Source organism: Camellia sinensis, chromosome 9, assembly GCF_055761805.1.
Source record: "Camellia sinensis isolate YWXY chromosome 9, ASM5576180v1, whole genome shotgun sequence".
Lineage (NCBI taxonomy): Eukaryota > Viridiplantae > Streptophyta > Magnoliopsida > Ericales > Theaceae > Camellia > Camellia sinensis.
Genome location: NC_138969.1, coordinates 151,372,923 through 151,392,957, shown reverse-complemented (window position 1 = coordinate 151,392,957; position 20,035 = coordinate 151,372,923). Strand labels below are relative to the sequence as shown.

Sequence of the window (20,035 nt, the reverse complement as noted above, 5' to 3'; positions counted from 1 at the left end):
CGCCATTCCACTACTACCACTGTCGCCACTTCACCTCTATGACTACCATTACTACTACCATTGCCACCACTCTACTACCACTACTGCCACTACTACTACCATTACCTCTCCTTCACACCTACCATTCCATGTACTCTACCACTACCACAACTTCACCACTAATCTCCTTCGCCATCACCATCACCACCACCATCATCTCTTATCTACCACCTTTACCACTACTGCCGCTCTCTCTCGTCTACTACAAAAAATTAGTTCATGATTTTTAATAACAAAAAAAAAAAATAGGCTGTAGAAAAATATTTTTCATTGACCACAGAAAATTAACTTTAATTTTAGTGGAAAATATTTTTCATTAAAATATTACCCGTACTTCAACCAAATAAAAAATAATAATCACCTTGCTTGTTTCCACTTTTCAAAAAACACTTTTCAAAAAATTCTACTTTCTTATTTTCAGTGTTTTTTTTTGTTTTTATTGAATTTTTTAATATTTTAAACAATTTTTTTACTTTTTAGACACACCCAACATAAATACACCTAAAAAGTAAAAAAAATTGTAAAAAAAATCTTTTAAAAATTCACTAAATACCAAAAATACAAAAAAAAATACAAGAATTTAGTATATTTTTTATATTTTTATGTATTTATTAATTTTTCAAAATATTTTTTCACAAATATTTTATTTTTTTAAATACATCTAAGTAAGGTGCATCTAAAAAAATAAAAAAAAAATGTTTAAAATTTAAAAAATATTCACTAAAAACAAAAAAATACGAAAACTAAAAAAGTCAATTTTCAAAAAACTTAATCCAGAAAACTCAAACCAAACATACTAAATATTTTTTTTCATTAAAATAAAAAAAAAACAAATAAATTTTCAATCTTAATAACTAAAAAAAAAAAAAAAAATTTTTTTTAAAAAATTCATTAGCTACAAAATATATATATATATATATATCTTAACCAAATTTTTTTTTTTTTTTTTTCATTCCCAATCTCAAACCCAAAAATTCCTAATCTCTTCTTCCCCCCTCTCTCTCGATCGACGGCGAGCGGCGGCCGACGACTGCGAGCAACAAACGAGGCTGCTGTGTGAATGGAAAGGGCTCCGGAGTGCAAGAGCAGCAGCAGCGTCGTCGTCGGAGGAGCAGCGTCGGCCTCCTCTTCCGCCACCTCAACATCTCTTATGTCGGGCAAAAGCGATGGTTTACTCTTGGTCTCCCTGAGATAGATCTGTGTAATCATGTAGGGTTGGTTGCACTTCCACACTGGGGATAGATGGTTTGTAAATTTTTGGAAGGGAAAGGCCAATGGTGAAGGGCGTTTCCACTCAAATCGTGGTGAAATCTTTTTCGGCCATTTTAAAGATGGATGGCGACATGGCCATTTTCTTTGTATCAATGTTGACGGAGCAAGGTTTGTTTTTTTTAGTTTTCACTTTTTCCCTTTTAATTGTTTTTCTGGTTTGTAATTTCCTTGATATACACAAGGTTTGTACCATATAAAGCATAGTCAATATATTGGCAGAGACATGGACATAGCTGTTTTGTTGGCCTGCTAATGCTATTGCATTAGGGGCTGTTCCTTGTTTACAATTTAAGTTGGGTTAAATTCCTTCAAATTTGATAAATTATTGTTCATTTGACAAGCTTGCACAGAGTCACAATCCCCATAGTGCCCCAAATTTCTACACTCTGTTGGAATTATGGATACAAATTGTTGATTACCACTTCTCTCGACTTCGCAAGGACTGTGGTCTTTATCAACAATTCTACACTCTGTTGGAATTATGGATACAAACTGATTTTTCAAGTATTAAGTGTATGAATTCATGCCAACTTGTGTGTGCATAATTTTTCATACAAATTGGTGTTTCTGCTTCTTGTAGTATCCGACGGCAGTCGACTATATTCTTTTATGCTGTGTTTGGTTAGGGGGATTTGGGGAGGGATTTGGAAAAGAAAAGGGAAAAGAAGTGTGAAACTATGTGAAATGTAGGTATATTTTTTTCATATTTCACCTACCTTTTTCATTTCCCTTTCCAAATCCCTCCTCAAATCCCTCAACCAAACACAGCATTAGCGTTTCCTTCTTGTTGATGTTAATGATCTACTAATGTCTGAAGTTAAAAAAGGAGTCATATCTATAATTTCCCTTCCCTTTGTGCCCCTTTTTAAATTTTATTTTAATATTTTTATAGAACTGACATTAGAGGTAAGTACAGTTTGAGGATGCCTTTGTTTGTCTGTACTGCAGGATTCAACAGGTGGTAAACTAATTGTCGGACTGAGTTAACTAACTACTTATCGCTGACTCCTACTGGTTTCGGCATTGTATATATATAGAAAGGCTTCTGATATTATTCAACATCAATTATGCTTATAATAACCATAAGGCCATATGGCTTGAATGCTTCTACTTCGCTGTAGTTTCTTTTTTTTCTTTTTTGTTTTTGTTAAAGCTTCCACTTTTGAATTTTTAGATTTTAATATATTTTTTCTACTCAGCTTTTCCAATTCTTGTACCATTTATGTCTAACCAACATTTACTTCCTGTTATGGATCAATCTACTCATTCTATAGGTGTCTTGAGATTTTGGATGAAGGTGTTCTTGTAAGCCGTAAGCAGCTAGATTCAGATGATGCTGGAGCTGAATAAACCATTTGTAGCTTGTAATGTTTTGCAAGTTCGTACGTCTTATGCCCGAAAATTTCTTTGAAAAGTATCAGACAAATGTATGTGTATATATATATATATATTGTTGGAATCCACCTACATTGGAAAACCGTTGCCTTTTTTTCATAATGCATTGTTGTACTTGTGTAACTGAGACATGCAAGAACATCGAACATTTACTGGCTGTCTATTCATTAGAGTGGCCAAAGTTGTCAAAGATTATCATTCAGGAAAAGTTGTTTGCACAAATAATAAAATGAGTAATGCTATATACAACAAACTAACAATCTCATGAACTAGTTCTTATTATTGAGTTATCCCTATAATACTATTCTAGTGGATCTCATATTAAATGGTTAGTAAGAAATGTTAGTTTGCATAAACCTTGTGATTGGTCACAGAGTCATGAGATTTGCAAAGATGAGATTTGACTACATTTTCCTCTGGTTAGTTTCATCTTGGCAGGGAAAATTTATAACAATTATTGTTAGGGCTCATATATTCAATGTTTGTCTTTTATTAATTTAGTTTATTAAGCTTGAATTTGTGAAGTGGAAAAATAGAATATACGAGATTTGTGAAAAGTTAAAAAAAGAAAAAGGAAAAAGAAATAGATCCAAATACAACGTAAATATATCCTTCAACTTGTAGTTTGCCTACTTCACATGAACTCTTAGCTCTAGCACACCGTTTATTGAGCCTTTCTTTGTCAATTGGAGATGTGCAACCCAAATCTAAAATTCAATTGCCACCATAACCAACACACTAAATTGCGTGCATCTCGAATAGCCATGGGACACTCCTTTTCCAGCAGGTTTCTGTTCCCAGGTCTATGAACTCTCAGCTGTGTTCCTTCATAAGGTCATTTTTCAGATGTTTTGATGCTATCATGTGTGTGTTTAATTGTTGTATGTTCATACTCACTTCCTATTTTTTGTTTCTCATCAGGACTGGATTATGGAACAGTGGGAAAAGAATTACTACATCAGCTCGATCGCTGGTGCTGTTAATGGGAGTTCCTCGGTTGTTATGTCTAAAGGTTAGTAAAAGAACTGTTTTTATAGAATTCATATAAATAGTTTTCTTTATTCATATATTTGTTGTTTGCATAAACTTTTATGCTACTTTTATAATTTGCATTTTCTCACCACAAGATAAAGGAAAAAATAGCTGAAAGCATGTGTGCCTTTAAGAAGTAGATATATTACCAACAAGATAAGTTAGTAAAGATGCATATTATTGGGGTGACATTTAAGTTTTAGTTTAGGAGTTTGGCTAAGTAAATTCTCAAAATTTGAAAATTGCTAGATTTTACTATTTTGATACTGATTGCGGTAGAGGAGAGAGGATTATTGTTAAATCATAATATCCTTTATTTTTTTCTTTTTTCTTTTTTTGTGTGTGTGTGGGGTAGTTTAGCTAGAGTTTTTTCATGGAGGGCCTATTTGAATTAGGAGTCCGTACAAAGATTGCTTTCTTTAGGTGAATGGCAGCATTGGACTTTATTCTCAATGTAGACAGTTTGGGGAGGAGGGTGTTGGTGTGTACGTGTAAGAAAGTTGTATTCAGTTGATGATTTATTGCTTCACTGTGAGGCTGCTAGGCCATTTAAATTTGTAAGAAAGTGGTTTTGTTTCTTCAATTTAAATTTTTGTTTAAACTTGATCTGGACTCACTGATTGATGTTTAAGGCCATTTAAATTTGAAATTATCATTGCGTTCATTAGAGACATTACAAATTGATCCCATCAAACGTGTTGTTGGGGGTTAAAAATCTTCCTTGCTTGTTCCTAGGTCTTTTATTTCATTTTTTTTAATTGTCATCTTATTTAAAGGTCGTATGTTAACCTCTATTTGATGAATAAAGGGTTGTAGTTACAACATTAGAAAGAACTATGTTTTTAAGAAGTCTGTTTTGAGTAGTGTATAAAAATTTGATTCTTCCAAAAGAGCATTTGGAGCTTGCTTAACCACAAATTAACATAGTTATGGAACTCCGCGAATAAAATACCTATTATATATAGGTCTAGAGGTTTACATTTTATTGTGTAGCATATAACTCAGTCTAGGATATATCTACACCTTTATGTGTACAAACATAATATATGCGTATATGCCAATTAATTGAAGGATGATGAACTTTTGTAGAGATACTAGAAGGCTGACATTTCTTTAAAGATGTCTATAACTTATTTCTATTGCTTAATTTTCTCAGAAATGCTTCTGTTCTCATTGTTGATTGAGATGTTTAGTTATCCATGTGGGATTTGATGACTAACAAAAAAAATGTTGTATTTGATGTTGTTGGGAGTTAAAGCCAAATTTCAGATATAATTTTTATGTTTTTTTTGTATTTGATGCTATAGTAGTTAAATTTTTATTTTTGTATTTAGTTGAGATGTTTAATTATCCATGTGGGATTTGATGACTAACAAAAAAAAATATTGTATTTGATGCTATAGTAGCTAAATTTTTATGTTTTTTTGTAATTAACATTAACACATAATTATATTGTCATTAATTATTTTTATTTTTATTTTTCAGATATTTCCCATGTAGGAGTGTGCTTCTTGTGGAATGCATGCCCATGGAGAATGTGACTAACTTTTGTTTTTATTATCTACGAAGAATGATGAGAAAAACATTTAATTTTGGTTTATGTTATTTTGAATTATGAACAAAATCATGTATTTAAACATTATATATGAATTATAGAACATTATGTAGTGGGATAATTTTGTTGATGTGTAATTATGAATGGAAGAATATTTTATTATGGAGAAATTGTTATTTTTATACAGGAATTTTTATATTATTATGCAATTATTATGGAGAAATTTTAATATTTTTAATAAGTTTATTGCAGGATGTTTTTTTCTTTTTTGTGATGGCACTGCACCGTCACAAAAAAAAGAAAATTTTAATATTTTTATTGATTTTGTTACAAGTTTTACTTTTTGCGACGGCATTAAATTGTCGCAAAAAATAGAAAATTTATTATTTAAAATAGAAATTTTATTTTTTTTAATACTTTTTGCGACTGCATTACATTGTCGCAAAAAATAGAAATTTTTTATATTTTTAATACTTTTTGAGACGGCATCACACCGTCGCAAAAATAGTGTTCTTGCCGTTGCAAAAGAAAAAGACTATCAGTGACGACATTTTTTGCCGTCTCAAATAATATTTTTAGCGACGGTAAAATAGTGCCGTCTTAAAAAGTCAAGAAATTTCAAACATTATTAGTGACTGCAAAGTGCCGTCGCAAAAGGCAAAAATGCCATCGCAAAACATGCAAAAACTCTTTTGCAACGCCCCTAGTTGCGACCCCTCTCTTGTCGTGGCAAAAAGTCATTTGCGACGGCATTAGTAGTATTAGTGACGACATTTTACCGTCGCAAAAGCTGAAATTTTAGTAGTGACACTTATAAGCAAAAAGTTAACTTATAAATATATTTAGAATACTAAAAAGATACTATAGAGGGGTAAAAACTAATTGTTGATCTAACCCCTGAGGTTGCCTTAATTGGAGGAACAATGCTAATTAAAGGAGTTAGAGGCAAACCCTAAGAAAAGTGAGTCAACAAAGAGTCGAATGAGATCCAGCCAACTGGATTTGAATGGACCATCTACGATGGAAGTATTTGAGGCAACCATTTGAGGTAGAACCTACTGTGACCTAGTATTCGAAGTGACTTGTCGAGGCACCGCCCTGCAGGAAGACCATTTTTGCACCGCCTTCAAGGTACAAATACTTGGGGCTTTCAAGGTACTACTTGTAGCCTCAAGAACTACTATTTAAGGCAAGACTCTCCAAGGTGATAGTAGCTTTTGAAGGAGGTCTCCTCTTTGCAAACAAAGATTGATGCTTGGAGTTTATAACAGACCCCAAAACATTACTAACTTGGCATTGATAGAATGCTCCAAATTTTACTGGTTTGAGCTAATATTAGGCTCCAAAGGTACTAGTATACCACGGGAAGTCAGAATCATAACCCATGTGAAGATGGACGCAAGGTAGCCTGAACATAAATGACTCATTTTCCATTTACCCAGGCTAAAGACCTATCTCAGTCGTACTGGCATGACCAAGGAAGTCCCCTTGGATTTGGTATGAGGCACGTCATGGCTGAGTTTAGGCCTTGTTGTGGCCTATGTCCTGGGAAGCTTTGGAGTTCATGGTTAGGTGGCTAAGAATAGAGTAGTCATTGAGGTGGATACAAGTATGGCTGATAGTAGGCTATAACTCTTAAGAATGTATATTTTGGGAAACTACATTGAGTAAGGAAGTGTCGCGCGATAGTACCATCGAGGAAGGTACTAAAAACGGCACCTTAAGAGGGTCATACCAAAAACAACACATACCAAGGGACACGTGTCCACCAAAGCCTAGTGGTCAGGACAAGAATATTTCGTGTGATCCTTAGGGACATGTGTCATCACTCTTTTTGAGTACCAAGAAAAAGTTTATAAATAGACCCATTTCCTAAGGTTTCAAGAAGAAAATTTTCAGAATTTTGAGGAGATGCTGCCTATTTTTACTACCACATTCCTCTCCTAAATTGCTTGCACTACAATCACCCTTCTACTCACTCTCCAGCCCTCAAATCATTGACCGTTAACATAGTTTTACCTCTTTAAGTGATATTATTATTACTGTTCATTTTGGACCCCTTACAAATACTTAAGCGTTTACAATAGACAACAAATTATATATATGTATACGTCTAAATGGTCCGGTTTGATTTTAAATTGGAGCCATAACTATTAAATCATGGATTGAACCGGTTTTTTTTGTCCATTTCATTTCATTTTATTTTCTGTAATCATATATTCAAGATCCAAATACAATCCAAATGAGTTTTCATTATAAAAGAAAATAAAGATTCTATATTAATCTACCTTTAGAATGGAATAACAATAATAGGACAACATGGTCAAATTTAACACACAAAGTCAAGCTATACGAAATTTAGGTAACCATGCAACATTTCGGCGAAATTGTCATCTTCTTCCTCTAAACTTTACATGACTCTGCAAGAAAATGTTTTTTTAATACTCATTCGTTTAGTCCTCTGCAATTAATTTTGTGTCGTAATCTTGTCATGGTTTGAATATGAGGATATAACACATCACTAAAAATCAATTCAGTAGCCACAAACACTCTACCCACTTAAATGACATAATTGTCTATGTCAAAAACCCATAGACAATAAATTAATATTTAATATTTTATTAACAAATAATATTTAGTTGATAAAAATAATCAATTAATTTTAAATATAAAAACCTCTATTATTAATTTTTATTATTTGGGGGCCTTTTGACAATGAAGCTTGTCAAATATACATTTGGGAGATGAGTTTGGTTTGCATTTGGGAGATGAGTTTTAGAAAAAAATTTCTAAAAAATTGTTTGGTTTGAGTTTTTCTCAAAAAATTTTCAAAATCACTTTCTCTCTCTTACACATCAATCAATCACTTTTTCTCTCACACACATCTACTCAAATTCTCCCAAAATATCAAATCATCCCAAATTTCTAAAAAAACAACTCTCCCAAAATATACAACCAAACAAACCAAAAAAATTTCTAAACTGTCTCCCCAAATTTTTTTCAAAAACAACTCTCCCAAAAACAAACCAAACAAGCCCAAATTCCCACGCACTAACTAAAAATTACAAATATTTCCTTACTAAAAATTTTTCTTCATTAAAATTTTTCCTTCAATTGACTAATAAAAAAAAATTAAAATTATCCAAATACCTTCTAATATCAAAATAAAATTATCACACTACTCTCATTTTTATCTACCATCCACCAAATCTCTCTTCATACACCACTACAATGTTCTCCAACCATCTTTAGCGACACACTAAATATTTATAGATTATAATGATGGTGGTGTTGATTGAGAGTGGGAGAGTGGTTCGATGGTTGGACAATGTGGTATTACTATTTGATAAAAAATAAGGAATAAGAAAGATGAGATAAAAATAAATAAATAAATAAATAAATAAAATATGTTAATTTCAGAAAGGCTAATATATGTATTTGTGAAAAAAAAAATTTGTTACTCACATCATACTCTCTGTTAATTTGATTTAACGGTTGATTAACGAAGATGACATTTATTATGCGATTAAGGCCTCGTTTGGCAAGAGGCTATTTTAGCCAATTAGCCAAAAAGTTACTAAATTAGCCAAAAAGCCAACAACCCATACCAAAAAGTCAAAGATTCTTTTTTCTCTCTACTTTTTGCACATCTTTTCGTAATTAGCCAAAAAGTCATCCCAAACATACAAGTTTTTTTTACCTACCTTTTTAGCCAAATAGCCAAAAAGTTACTAAATTAGCCTGTTCCCAAACGAGGCCTAAATATCTTAAGGGGTGGGATGTAATTTATCCAACTTGAAGAGAAAATTTGTATTTTTATAAATCTCAAGTGATATATTTATAATTTATTATTTTATTGGATTTTAAAGTTAGTTCTTTGCTAGATAATAAGGATTTTTTTACTAGCTTTGCATATTATTGCTAAACTTTAGAAAAGAATGATTTTTTTTTTTTAAATGAGGTATTTGACAAAGATCAAATAGGATAAAAATTATTCCTAAATTTGGGTGGCCTCCCCTCACCTAAACTTTTTCATATCAAAAAATAAAAAAATTGTAGACCATGAGAATTTAAAAATATGATGTGTGGTGTGGACTATACTCAAAATGTATCTCATCTACACAATCAATAAAAAAAAAGTTTATTATTAATAATAGAGGTTTTTTATATTTAAATATTAATTATTTATTTTTATTATTTAGAATTTGAAAATTAACTATTGGGTCGCTTGGTCCGTTTGGAAATTTGGCTATTTTAATTGACTTTTTGACTATTTGACTATTTTAGCCTGACTAAAAAAATTTGTGTTTAGAATGATAGTTATTATTTTATTTTTTTTGTAGTTGATTTGATAATTGTGAGATAAAAAAATAAAATAATTATAATATAAATATGATATTTTATCTTATTAACTATTTTAACCTATTTTATCTTTATTAATTATTTTAGTTAAAAGAAAGTCACAAACCTAAGTCCCCAAACAGCACCAACGGTAGGTAGAGTGTTTATGGCTATTAGATGTAATTTTGATTAGGTGTCATCCTCTTTTCCAACAAAAGAATTCCAGAGGTACAAAAAACTCATACATAAATGTATGCATACTTAGCTTTTTTGTGTTAATCGTTGGTATTTTTCTTATCTAATTCTTGATCAAAAAAAAGTTAGAGTTCCACAAGAAGGGTCTCAAAATTTATTAATAATAAGTATGTTTAGTGGGGATTAAATTGATGAAATATAAGGTTCATGAGAAAAATGAATTTAAAATATTAATTATTATTTCTGAATAAATTATGGATATATAATAAAATAATAAAATTTTGTTAGAAAAAATTTTAAAAACAAAAAAAATTGTTAGGCCCACCCAAGCTCGATGCCAAGCCCAAGCCCATTGGATCGGCCCGAATACTCCTGGGTTTAATTTTTTGGCTTGTGGGCCGGCCTGGCCAAGCCCAAATTTTGGAGGGAGCCAGCAAGGCCCGATATGGGCCAGCTCAGGCCAGATTTACACCCCTAATTACACTGACATTTTTGAGATTTGATCCAATTATATTTCACTCTTAATGTTCTAGAAATTACATTCTCACCTCTGTGGTTAATAATCTCATTTTACAAACCTCCTGTTTATATAAAAGGCAACAACTCTTAGTAAAAAAAAAAAAAAAAATTATATTTAAAAGAAAAATAAAGCAAAGGAAAAAAAAATAAAGTAAAGCAAAGCAAGAAGAGAGAGAGTGCATAAATTCAATGTTTTCATTCCGTCTAAGTAATTATAATGAATAATGACAGGGGAGTTAGTGTAATTTTTTAAATATCATAGAGTAATATATATTAAATTCAAATCTCAAGAGGTGTAAGTATAATTTACCTAATATAGAATAATTGGATTGCATAAGTCTGTTTGTTTTCATTTTAAAATTGAAGGATGAAATCATGTTTCTTATCATATTTTCTCACCTCTATACACCAATAACTGTCTTACATATATATATATATATATATATATATTAATGTGAGGTACAATGTCTTGTATTTAATAATGAGAAAATGAAATAAAAATAAGATTAGATATTACATTGCTTTTTTATTTTTTCTTTTTAAATTTTAGGTGGGACGTATTGCATTATCTTAAATTAAATAATTAGTCAAAATAACTTATATTTAAATAAAAAAATCACTACTAGATATTTTTATAAAATAAATTTGTATAAACATTAAATATCAATATAGCAATAGCAATCATGGTGATGTGGATTACAAAAATTAACCATAATAATGATGACGACCATGATGACACATAAGAGAAGTAGTCATATGAGGAAAAGGGTATTCACAAAAATTAAAGAAATGAAATTTAAAAATCAAAATTACATAAACAAATTGGTCCCACTCCCTTTTTCATCTATTCCAAAAATAGGGTATATTTGGTGTAGTTTTCGTGGAAGCTAAAATTAAATAATTATAAAAACAAATTAAAAATCTCTTTCATAAATTTTAAAATTATTTTGGCCTATTAAGTTGTAAATAAAAATCAATAATGCTACAAATAAACTCATTTTACATCCATAGAGAGAGAGGGGTGTCGGTTCCACCTCTTCTCCCTTTAATTAGCACTTATACACTTCTGTAAAACATTTATTTTGAGCATTTTATTTTTAATTTTGATAGTCAACCACTTAAGCTATAAGTCAAGTTGCATTTTCATTTTTTCATTCATTTGGTGTTAATAAAATTAGGATAAATTATAAATACACTTTCTGAAGTTTGATTAAAATACGAATCACTCCCTGTGATTTTAGAAAATACATTCCAACTTTTGAAATTTCTAATTTCGTAACAAATTGTCCTTTTTATTAATAAATCATGAAGTCAATTAACAGTTTTTAAATATATTATAAATATGTTTCAATTAATAATTTAGGTAATTTTATTATTGTATTAGAGAGCAATTATGAATTTTATTTTTTTAGTTAATTCTGTTAAATAAAAAATTCTAACAAGGAGATATTTGTAATTTTCAAAACCACACGGGACAATCTGTACTTTAAGTTATAATGTGAATTATATGTGAAATTTTTTTCTTACCTTACCACGATACTTATATTTTTATCAAAATCTTATTTTAATACTTCCACTTTTACTAAAATATCACTTTAGTCCATCTATTTTTATTTTTATTTTTATTAACTTAATTAACAGTAAATGAACGGAAGAAGTCTCCTTACAACTTGATTTCTAGTGTCACAATTAAAAATAGAGTTACAAAAAAAAAAAAAAAAACAAAGAAGAAGAAGAAGAAGAAGATGATGAAGATGAAGACGAAGACGAAGATGAAGAAAGGTGAAACTAGTTGTTTTAAGTATGACTTATAAATTAATTTTTTTACATATTATGAAAAGACGTGCAAAATAGTATATGGATAATATAAATAAATTAATAAGCCAATAAGAAACTTATTTAGGTCAAGTTTGGCATATTGTAAAAAAGTCAAAAAGTCAAAAAGTTACTCAAAAAGTTAAAAAGTTAACACTATTCAGTAAAAGTCAACAATTACGACTGCACAACTCTCAATCCTAATTTTTCCCTACAAATCAATTTTTACAATTTTTTATTACACATTTTTTCATAAAAAGTTATAAAATTAACCTAAACATCCATATTTTCCTCCTCAAATTTTTAGTCCAAAAAGACAAAAAGTACACTTATTTAGGACACCTCAAACAACCCCTTATGTGCTCCCAGAGGGTATGTTTGCATATTTGGTAGGGGGATTTTTTATTTTTTATTTTTTATTTTTTTTGAATAAACTTTTTTTTAAAAGATTCAAAAAAATTTAGGCTAACAAACTTTTTTTTTTTAAAATTCAAAAAAATTTAGGCTAACAAACTTTTTTTTTAAAAATTCAAAAAATTCTAGAAGAACTGAATAATTAAAAAATATATATATATATATATATTAAAATTTTAAAAAAGTGTAGAAAAGGCCAAAAAAAAAAAATAGTGAATTTTTTTTGGCTTCATTTGATTTTTTTTTAAAAAAATTTCTTGGAATTAAAATTTTTTTCTTTTTAGATTCTTCTACACAAGATAAATTAGAAAAATTAACATAATTTAAAAAAAAAAAAAAAGTTACTGCAGACAAAAAATTCAAAAAAAAATATGATTTTTTTAAAGCCAATAAGCCAACTTTCCAAACACCTTGTTACATAATTGGAGTCGTGGTGCCCGCTGTACACCCAGCACCGCAAACACTGTTGTGTGGCCTTACAGGCTTGTTTTGAAATTTGTTTTGATAATTTGAACTGTTCACATTTTAAAGTATATCGAGTTGAACATACATGTAAGAAATTAAATTAATCAAATATCATTAATCTTTTTATCTACTCAAAGTAATTACTCTACTTAAGGCACAGTAGTATCCCCGAGTTCTACATAATTAACCTATTATCTTTATTCAACTGAAATTACCAAATACAATACCATAAATTTAAACCCAAAAAAAAAAAAAAAAAAAAAAAAAAATCATATCTAACTCAATAAATTACAGCAAACATATTCATAATACACTTCCAATCTATTGCCCAAAAAAATAAAAATAAAATAAAATATGCATTCATGTCTCCAAACATTCATGAGACATGGAAACGGTCAAGAGAGATTGATTGATTGATTGTTCGAAGTTGTGATGAGTCAAAGCCAAAGAGCTCCAGCATCTTTCAATATGGGAACCAATTCACCTGAAATATGAGTCCCCATCACTCTTTCCAACCCACCAAACAGCTTTCCTCCGACGAAAACCGCCGGAAACTGAGCTCCTTTTCCGTCATCGCCGCCGTGAATTCTAGAAAATTCTTCCATCACCGCCGCCTCTTCCTCTTCATCCACCTCCACCACCGGAGGATTGACTCCCAGCCCCAATAGCAACCTCTTCACCACGTGGCACATACAACACCCGCGTCTCCCGAACACTATCACCGCATTCTCCGCCACCAGTTTTTGCACACTCGTTCCTATTTTTATGTGGGAGGTTTGTGGAAGAGAGTCGGCGGCGGCGGCGGCGGTCGTGGTGGTGGGGGAGGCCGCGGCGGCGGAGGGTGGAACCCATGTTCTGTACGGAATAGCCTGCTGCATGGTGTATATAGATATAGAGATATAGATTTAGAGAGAGAGAGAGAGAGAGTTGAAGACAGAGAGAGAGAGAGAAGGGGAGAGAGAGGAGCATGAGGAAGGGGTGATTTTATGGTTGGTTTTTGGTGGGGTGGGGGGAGACTATAACGTCAACGGCAGTGACGCATTCTTTTACGTCACAGTACTGTTGATGACGTGTGAGTGACGTCAGTTGGGGTTTGGAGTCGGGAGAAGGAGACGTCGTTGCAGGGCGTTCAAATCGATTATTCGGATGGAATCAGTTCCACTTGTACGATTTGATTCAATTCTATTAATAATCGATTCGGTTTCGGTTCAAAAAAATAATAAATACTATAAAAATAACTCGACTAATAAATTTTATTAAAAAATTACGATTTAACACAAATTAAATTAAATTTTAAAAAATATACATAAATATATATATAATATTTAATAAACAACAGAAGTTCTTGAATCATGCGGGAGTGTTATTTAATAAGATATATATATATATATATATATATCTATACAATATTTAATATTATCATATCAAGTTTTATTTTTATTAATTAATTTTTTATAATTTTAATGATATTAGGATGATATAGATATGTAATGTTAAGTAATGTCTTAATATTATTAGTTTTTATTATGAGCTAAATGTAATTAATTTGAGTAATTATTTTGATAATATTAATAATTTATTCTTATAAATAGAAACTTTTGGAATCGTGAACCAAACCATAACCGAATCATTATTTCGGTTTGGTTCTGGTCTGATTTTACAAGTATAATGATTTCGTCTGGTTCTTAAAATCACAGAACTGTTAAGATCAATTTAATTCTTAAATTTTTTCAGAACTGAACCAATCTGAACCATGTACACTCCTGCGTTATTCGTTAATACTCAGGTTGTCGAGCGTGCTTGTGATTGGTGAAATAACAATTATATGATTTTGGCCTATTTAATTGTGAAATAAGTCACTTGGGTTGGTTTGAGAAGTGGGTTGGCTTTTTGATTTTTTGGTTATTTTAGCATGGGTTAAAAAGTCTGGTTTTTTTTTTTTTTTTGATCGGGCAAAACAGCAGAACAACTATAAAGACATGGGGGATAAGCACCTAACAAGTCCCCATAGGTGGTTGGGCAACCCAATTAGGGGTTAAAACATTACGAAAAAAAGCAGAAGCAACCCAGTGGGCAGCCCTATTACTCTATTTAGGACACCAACTAAAGACCCACTGTCTATGCGAAGCCAACGATCTAACATCACTGAGCATAGCAAGGCAGTCCCATGGAGGAACCCCCTCAGAGACACAAAGATGAATAACTGATTTGCAATCACTTTCAAACTCCACTGAAACAAGATTGAGAGCAACGGCCATAAGACACGCTTGGCGAATAGCCAACATTTCTCCTTGAGCAACAGATGTCACTCTGACCTTACACATCACTCCATCCACTAGATCTCCCAAGTGGTTCCGAAGAAGAATTGCAACAGCTCCAGTGCCTTGATGTAAATCCACAGTAGCATCACAATTAAATTTCCACGTCCCTCTAGCAGGGGAAACCTACAAAGCCCCGCTGTTGTTCACCCCTGTGGCTGCAGAAGAGGGAGTTAAGGACACTTGGCAAGCGGCCAAGAACTCGGATTCATCACGCTTTGCCTTCACAATCATTGTTGTAGGGTCAACCAGACAGTGATTGAACAGATGATCATTATGACCTTTCCAAATGGTCCAAGCAACCCAAACCATGGAGCAGATAACTGACTTACCCCAAGCAGAAGCACCCAAAGTTTCGAAGCATTTGCTAAACCAAATTCGAACCGAAGAACTGTCAAGAGCATCGCATCTAAGACCAAGGTCACACCCAAGCCAAACTCTTTTAGCCCAGTCACATTCAAACAAAATATGCTCAATCGATTCAGACGCTTGCAAACACACAGGGCAGCATCCCGAATTTGCACATCGTCTGTTAAAAAGGTTTTGAGAGGTGGCCAGAGCATTGTGATAAATCTTCCAAACAAAATGCTTTAGCTTTGGAGGTAAGTTCAGACTCCAAACAATCTTCCAATCTTTCGGAGACCAAGTCATAGAAGAAGATGGAAAATTAGAGCCCACATGCGCATGTTTCAATGCTTCTTGGTACCCCGATTTGACTGTATAACAGCCCTTGGAGTCATCGTGCCAAAGAAGAATATCATCTTTATCCTCGACTGAAACTGAAAGAGAGAATAGCTTCACAATCCGATGCAGACACAAGGCTTCTAAGCTTTGGAACATCCCAGACCTTGTAAGACAAATTCATCACCTCATTCACTTTTTGCACCGAAACTCCAGGATGCCTCACTAACTGAACACGAAAGCCCGGAGTATTGGGGATCCATTGGTCTTTCCAGAAGTTGATAGATTTACCATTCAACACCTGCCACCGTAAACCCCCAGAGAGAATGTCTCTACCCTTAAGTAAGCTGAGCCAAGCCCATGATGGTCATGCCCCTCGCGCAGCATGCTGAAAATCCGAATAGAGGAAATATATGCCTTTAATCATTTTAGCAAATAAGGAATCTGGGAATTTAAGAAGTCGCCATCCTTGTCGGGCAAGAAGAGCTCGATTGAAAGCCCGAAAATCTCGAAAGCCCAAGCCACCATTTCGTTTCGTTAAGCACAATTTATGCCAACTGGCCCAATGAATACCTCACCCCTCTGGATTACCTTTCCACCAGAAGTTCCGAATGTAGGAGCTAAGTTTATCACACAGATTGTTAGGAAACAAGAAACAAGCCATGGCGTAAGTGGGCATTGCCTGGGCGACCGATTTAATGAGGACTTCCCTGCCTGCTTGTGACAGTAATTTCGCCTTCCAACCTTGCAGTTGAGATAAGACTTTCTCACACAAAAAATTAAAAGCTTCGGCCTTAGACCGACCCCAACACGACGGCAGGCCCAAGTATTTAGAAGAAGCTTGCAACTGGGGAATGCCGAGCAGATTACACACCTCCATCCGGCGGGACCGTGGGACATTACTGGAGAATTGCACTCCCGACTTGTCAAAATTAACCGACTGGCCCGAGGCTTGACCAAAGACTTTCAACAAATTGCAGACTTCTTGACACTCCGCACTATTGGCCTTGACAAAGAGCACCGCATCATCCGCAAAAAACAAATGAGTTAACGTTGGGCAGCCCCTTCGGATTCGTAGCCCAGACAAACTCCCACTTTGAGCACTACGAATGATCAACTTCGAAAACACATCCATGACGAGTATAAACAAATAAGGGGATAGAGGGTCCCCTTGGCGAAGACCCCTCCTAGGAGTAAAGCTAGTTCGCGTGGCCCCATTAACGATCACAGAAAAGGAGACCGTCTTAATCAACATGGCCCTAAGAAAGCTCCAATCCACTCGATCGTAAGCTTTATTGAAATCCACTTTAATCGCCATATCCTTCACTTTTCCTTTGCGGATTTTCAATGCGTGGAAAGCCTCATGAACCACAATAATGTTGTCTTGAATCAGCCGGCCAGCCACAAATGCCGACTGATTTTGCGAAACCACAGCACTTAGGAGCCCTTTCAACCGGTTTGCAAGAATCTTGGTGATCACTTTCATGTTGAAATTGCACAAACTGATAGGCCGAAACTGCGATAGCTTTTCAGGAGCTGCCACTTTAGGAATAAGAACCAAGTTCGTGTGGTTGAGCTCCCTCAACAAAAAACCCCCCGAAAGAAGCTTGTCACTGCCGAACACAAAGAGGGCCCCACTATTTCCCAATGCTGGTGATAGAAATACCTGGGGAATCCGTCCGGTCCGGGAGCTTTCAATGAGCCAAGTTGAAACGCTGCTGTTTTAATCTCCTCATCCGATACAGCTCTAGTCAACAGCATGTTCATATCATCTGAGATAACTCTGTGAACCACCTCAAGTGCTGCAGTCATATCACCTCCATCCCGGCCCGAAAAAAGAGTCGAGAAATAATTGAACAAATGAGAATTAATGTCCGACTCTGACGTTAGCTGACTGCCATCATCACATTTTCAGGTGCAAGATATGGTTTCTTTGGCGGCGTTGATTAAGTGTAGCATGAAAGAAAGCGGAATTTCTGTCTCCAAAGCTGAGCCAGCGCACCCTGGAACGCTGATGTAAGTACATCTCTTCCCTCTGCATGGCCAAATCTAACTCTCGGGACAAAAGCTGATATTGCACTGCATTTGCCTTGGTGCAAGGTAGACTTTGAAGGTGAGCAATCTGTCCCCTTAGTTTCTCAATGGTCCTCCTCCCATTACCAAATTCCTTAGCACTCCAGGTCCAAAGCCTCCTTTGACTCCTTTTTAACTTGTGGACAAGTTGAAACATCTGAAAGACCGACACATCTTGGTCCCACCCTGCTTGAATAGTAGCCGTACAAGCTGGACTAGTGGTCCAAAAAGTTTCAAACTTAAATTGTTTTGGCACCCGAGCAAGAGGGACACAACAATTAACGACCAAGGAACAATGATCCAAACCGAAGCAAATTTCATGAAAGACCTGGGCTGACGGAAAGAGGTCCCTCCAAGCCATCGTCGCCAAAACTCGATCCAATCTTTCTCGAATATTAGCCACACCCCCCTGGTTATTGGACCAAGTAAAAGCATTTCCTTTGAAACCCAAATCAGTCAGATTACAATCCGAAACCATCTCTTGAAACTCACTAAGCTGAGAAGAATGACACGCCCGGCCACCTTGCTTTTCCAAAATAGAGCCCACTTGATTGAAGTCACCAATGTAGAGCCAAGGATAATGCTGCTCCCAAGCCATATCTCGTAAAAAATGCCAAAAGGCCCTCCTCTCCCTTCTACGAGGGGGGGGGCGTAAATAAATGAGGCAGCCCACCTCCTTCCTGCATTTGCCGAAACAGTACATCGCAGAATGTTAACTGATTTTGATCGGACATCCAGCACAATCCCATCCATCCACCAAATAGCAAGTCCTCCGGAGGTACCGATAGGATCAACATAACAACTATGCTAAAAATTAAGACTTCGCCTGATCCGTTCCAGTTTAGCACTCTTATTCTTTGTCTCCATTAAAAAGATCACCGCAGGCCGATGGGTTATACACAACCCTCGTAATACCCGGACTGTCAGGGAACGGCCTAGCCCCTGACAGTTCCAGCTTAAGATTAACATGAATCGTGTGGTTGTTTTGGGTCAGCCACCACCACCGCTGCAAGGTCAACAGAATTCCCCACCCCTCCTTTCGGTGTGCAACATTCGGCATCTTCCAAAGAAACAACATCAACAGGTAGGGGTGTGTGCGGTGCGGGTCGGTGCAGTTTGAGAGAAAAATAGAAATCGTATGGCGGGTGTCGGATTGATAAAAGTGTCACTAGAATTTGCCATTTTTCTTATAAAAAACCGGCGGTTCGGTTGGTAAATAATGACGGATTTGCCTTGGCGGTTCGAGCGGATTAGCGGTTTATAAAAAATATAATTCAAATTACAAAACTTAAATCAAAGAGTAAAAAAAAGACGAGAGATACCGTGATGTTAAGTATCTTGCGAAACTTTCTTCTGATGCAGCAAGTGCAGCAACAACATGATAATATCAACGACTATGCCATCAGTTCATTACAAGTATCTGTGGAAGTTACAATGATCAAATACAATATATAATATTCCCCTCGAGCAGTAATGCAATACTATATTCTAAGGTATAGAACAACAAGCAAACTTAAGTAAAAAAGAATTTTTTGAATCTTATAAAACATAATTTAATAGCGGTGCGGGTTGGTGCGGTTTGGAAGAAAAATAGAAACCGGCGGATTGATAAAAGAGTCACTAGAATTTGCCATTTTTTTTACCAAAAACCGGCGGTTCGATTGGCAAATAATAACCAATTTGCCTTGGCGGTGCGGTTCGGTGCGGTTTTGGCGGTTTCAGCGGTATTATGCACACCCCTATCAACAGGGACAACACTCCCTTGGTTCGGTATGACAGTGGAAGCAAAGGAGTGGACATGGATGTCAACAAGAGAGTCCCTCCTCTTACGACTCACTCTGCGAGGCACTGCCCGTGCTTTCGGCTAAAAAGTTTGGTTTGAGAAGGATTTTTTAACTTTTTTTGTGAGAGAAGAGTGTAA

At 34.2% G+C, this 20,035-nt stretch overlaps 2 protein-coding genes and 1 long non-coding RNA gene across 3 annotated transcripts; 1 reads left to right on the top strand and 2 right to left on the bottom strand.

Annotated features, from left to right (window-relative positions):
- The first annotated feature begins 971 nt into the window (after window positions 1-971).
- LOC114269471 (uncharacterized) lies at window positions 972-5,463 on the top strand. Its single transcript, XR_014340437.1, has 4 exons — window positions 972-1,419; window positions 2,586-2,738; window positions 3,628-3,718; window positions 5,224-5,463. It is a non-coding gene; the product is annotated as an uncharacterized LOC114269471 (long non-coding RNA).
- A 7,752-nt stretch (window positions 5,464-13,215) lies between these two features.
- Window positions 13,216-14,029, bottom strand: LOC114269506 (glutaredoxin-C9). Its single transcript, XM_028210841.2, has one exon. It carries the CDS (start codon window positions 13,918-13,920, stop codon window positions 13,480-13,482), a length of 441 nt encoding a protein of 146 aa, XP_028066642.2. The 5' UTR covers window positions 13,921-14,029; the 3' UTR covers window positions 13,216-13,479.
- Window positions 14,030-15,129: 1,100 nt separating this feature from the next.
- Window positions 15,130-18,712, bottom strand: LOC145799821 (uncharacterized). The gene is made up of 5 exons (XM_082889449.1): window positions 18,066-18,712; window positions 17,708-17,935; window positions 16,633-17,654; window positions 15,693-16,139; window positions 15,130-15,425 (listed from the first exon to the last, which is right to left on the bottom strand). The coding sequence occupies exons 1-5, from the start codon at window positions 18,710-18,712 to the stop codon at window positions 15,130-15,132; spliced, it is 2,640 nt and encodes an 879-aa protein (XP_082745575.1).
- Window positions 18,713-20,035: the final 1,323 nt, after the last annotated feature.